General features: G+C 31.3%; 1 protein-coding gene across 1 annotated transcript in view; it reads right to left on the bottom strand.

The window, feature by feature from the left end:
• The window catches only part of LOC106877515 (collagen alpha-2(IV) chain), a 68528-nt gene that overhangs the window by 11903 nt on the left and 52630 nt on the right, over positions 1-3995 (bottom strand). Inside the window, exons 31-33 of the mRNA XM_052974643.1 lie at positions 2882-2953; positions 1722-1805; positions 1445-1552 (exon numbers count right to left, since the gene is read on the bottom strand). Of these exons, the coding sequence (XP_052830603.1) occupies positions 1445-1552; positions 1722-1805; positions 2882-2953 (264 nt within the window). The remainder of the gene's footprint in view (positions 1-1444; positions 1553-1721; positions 1806-2881; positions 2954-3995) is intronic.

The raw sequence follows: 3995 nt of genomic DNA, 5'->3' as shown, positions 1-3995 counted from the left end.
AGCAAAAATTCATTTAATTCACAAAATTGAATAAGTTATTCAATTTTACAAACTTTATTAACTGTTGTGACAAATTTAAGTGTGTGTGGCTGAATGCATAATGACAAAGATCACAGCAACTCATTGTACTCATCACATTTCCATTTTAAGAAATTTTGTTGCACTGTGTAGGTGGTTTATGGGATGGAGTAAGCAATTTGTGATGATGTAAAATATGCTATTTTGTGTTGTTTATAGTTAGTTGTGGTGGACCGGTAGGGTAGCATTAGGATAATGCATGATGGATCTGGACTGTCATTATTTTCAGTTACTCAGTTGTGAGTACTCTGAGTGTAGATGTGTTTTTTTTAATAATATATTTTTTATGCTGAGATAAATTCTACTTAAAATAGATAATTTTGTTCAATACATGCACTACTGTATCTACGTTGGTGATTGCAGTGATTTTGAATTCTGTAATTCATTCACATGAGGAAATTGGTACAATAGAATGCCTTGAAATTTAAAATTTGTTGTAATAATGATGCATAAGTGACCTGAAAAATCGGTGGATTGCTTGCTTTGTGCTTGGGATAGTTATGCATGTCTATCAGAAACGATGTTAGGAGAATTATCACAGCTTGGTGAAATATCTGGGTGCATTTTGTGCTGTTTAATAGGATGTAAAGGTAGTTTAGTTGTGATGCTTTATGTCTCCTTTGGTGTTATCCGTGTTACTTTGGTACCAAGATGTGCAATGAACATTAAAATCTCACTTGATTATGGTTATTGGGTATGTGATATGACTAACTGTTACATTTCTATTGTTTTCTTATGCTGTATTGATGTCCAAGTGTTTATAGTGTCTATGTCATGAGTATATGATTTTATGTGTGTTATGAGGCCTACCCTGTGGTTTTGCAAACCTGAATTATAGGGATACAATTAAGTCGAGAGGTCATCCCTTTGGAATTGTAGGATTGTTTCAATTGGAATGTTTTGAGCAATGGAAATTAAAAATTTCCCATAAATGTGTTTTTTAAACTGACGGTATTGTATTGTAGTACATTTATCTTATAGACAACAGTATGCAGAGGATTTGGTTACAGGTTAAAGGCTAAATGAAATGATTGGATATAACAGTAAATCCTCTCCATCAAAGGTGTCCAAAAATATTTTGTACTTTACACATTTCACATTTACACTTGTTTCCTTGACAGAAACAAATGTTATCTGATACATTGTCTTTACTTCATAACTGTCATATTATGCTTGCAATATTTGACATCACTTTAACCTAGATATATTACTTATGGCACTTTATTGTTTTTGCTGTTCACAAACCAATTACATCAAATAATTAATACTAATTTCTAAACAGTTTCTCAAATATATCATAATTGAAATTAGGTAAAAATAAATGAACAGGAATCAAAGTATTTTTAATAAATAATATAATGCTAACCTTTTGGACCAGGATATCCTGGGTCTCCTTTAGCTCCAGGGCGGCCAGATATACCAGGTAGACCATCATCACCTTTAGGACCAGGTAATCCATTTATACCATCCCTACCTGTTGACAAAATAATGCAACCATTTGAATACGAGCAGGAGGAAATAGTCATTTTGTGAGGAAATGTAAATTTGAAATAATTTTCAGAAATATCATAACAAAGGGATCAACAAGATTTACAGTTATATATATTCTGGGTTGAATTCTTATAGCTAATCATTTAGCTTACCATCTTTTCCTGGCAATCCTTTAGGACCTACAAAACCTCTAGCTCCTTTAGCACCCTTAGCAAAGTTTAATGGGCCAGTTTCACCTGAAAAATAAAATTCAACAATAATTAACTAAAGCTAAAGATGATAATTATTTCAGAGATAGAAGAGTTCTAAACAGAAAAATATATTTTATTATCTATTTCTTAGAAACTTAACAAATTGTTAATTAGTTCAATTTAACAATGTAAAGAAAAATGTGTAATACCATTATCTTTTATGTATCTGTCACTATGTTATATGTATCTACATTTAATATGAAGTGCATTGAAGGCTGGTGGCTTGCAAAAACAGTAGAGGGTTAAACTAAAATGCTTGCTATTTAACCTCAAATTCAAACTCAACTGTGGTCAACTTTGGTCATTCCCTTTCTGAAGTACTAAAGTTGATTAAATCAACTAAATGACTCCAGAAATTTGCTGCCTTTTCAATATATTGATATTCTTTATAAAAACTTGGAGGTGGTACCACAACATAGGTATGAAAATAAACAGCACCACTAGAAAACTTCTTCCAACTGAACAGGACAAATCCCTCCTTGGCAGCAAGTGTCATTTACATTCATAAAGCTGCTACATCTGACTACTAGCTTTAAGGGGGACAATTATGTGATTTTTTTCCTGACAAATATCCATGGAGAAGGTAACTCAATTGAATAAAGCTTTACCTTTGAATTAATAAGTAAACTCAACAATACATTTATATATTTTCCATAATTTTTTTGCTTGATTTCTGAAATACACCCACATGCACATGTAAATATGCACACACCACATGCATATATACATACACACATACTACTTCTATATATACAGGTCATTTGAATATTCAATTATATGTAAATATCTACATACATATATATATATATACACAGAACAAAGAATTAGGTATGTTTTTAAGCCACTATCACTTTCAATGGCCTATATGCTTTTACATGAAGATTTTTTTCAGCTTTATTCAAAATATTCAATTGTGATATTAGTAAAGAAATTAGATTACAGTAACAATTATTCCAGCTAGACAAATATAAAGTGAATTAAATCTTCAATTGAAAAAAAAAAAAAGCAACTCTATATCTACATATGAATATGATATGATGAAAATATGAATTGCATCTTACCTTTCTTGCCTTGCCGTCCAGGAAGCCCATCACGACCTTTAGCTCCTGGGAATCCTCTATCTCCTTTCTCTCCTATGAATAGAATTAAAGCAAAATTATTCATTCAGTTTTACATTAATTTTGAACCTTAGGTAATTTTGGGAGGGTGTAATTTCTATGTTTCTGCCTCTGGTCATTGATAGTCTATTTTCTTTATAACATACCAATGGAGGCCAATATTAGAGACCAGTGTGAAGCTATATATATATATATATATATATATATATATATATATAAGAGTTTGTGTGTGTGTGTGTGTGTGTGTGTGCATATGCTCCTTATGCATTCGAAAACTGAGTTGCTGATTTTAACGTATAGGGAATCAAAAGACTCAGTAATCTTTCGGCTACCAAATAAACTTTATCTTATTTACATATTTTCTACATTATCTCAACAAACAGCTACAGTTATTTGAAAGATACTGCTTTACAATGACCAGGTTTGATTAGAAAGTGAAAATAGTTTCACACTTTCAATTTGAACCAAAATTACGAAGTTACGAGAATGATGATGATGTGTGAATAATGGAAGTAATGTTTCAAAATTACGAGAGTGATGATTTGTACTATAATAAACAAAGCTGCTTATCATCTACCTATATATACAAAGGCAGATATCTTTTGTTTTGACCAAGACGGTTGTCTTTCATTTTGACCAAGGTAATTATCTTTCATTTTGACCAAGGGGGTTGTCTTTCATTTTGACTTGCAGAAATGTCATTGTTGTTTGTTAATTTCCATAAAATTTATTTATTTATTTACTTTAAAAACCTGATCTTGATATAAACTTAAAAGAAGCTTTCCCAGAAATCCTGTTCTTGTTTCTAACATGTCTGAGGTGACATTTGCACCCCACCTTATTTTTTTACCTAAATTTCTTGATTCCTATGTTTTCGAAACAGGAGATTAGGATTTCACCCAAAAAACATGTTCTCAGTATTTAAATTTTCTCCCTCCTCACTCAAATTTCTTCATTTGTTACCTTTTTTCCAAATTCTTTTCTTGGTAATCCATGGAGAAAAAACAGAGTCTCAAGCTGGTGGCATATAAAAAGTACCATCCAAATGTAGCCGATA

Source organism: Octopus bimaculoides, chromosome 19, assembly GCF_001194135.2.
Source record: "Octopus bimaculoides isolate UCB-OBI-ISO-001 chromosome 19, ASM119413v2, whole genome shotgun sequence".
In the NCBI taxonomy this organism is placed as follows: domain Eukaryota; kingdom Metazoa; phylum Mollusca; class Cephalopoda; order Octopoda; family Octopodidae; genus Octopus; species Octopus bimaculoides.
The sequence above is the reverse complement of the archived record's forward strand: the minus strand, read 5'-3'. Positions and strand labels throughout refer to the sequence as shown.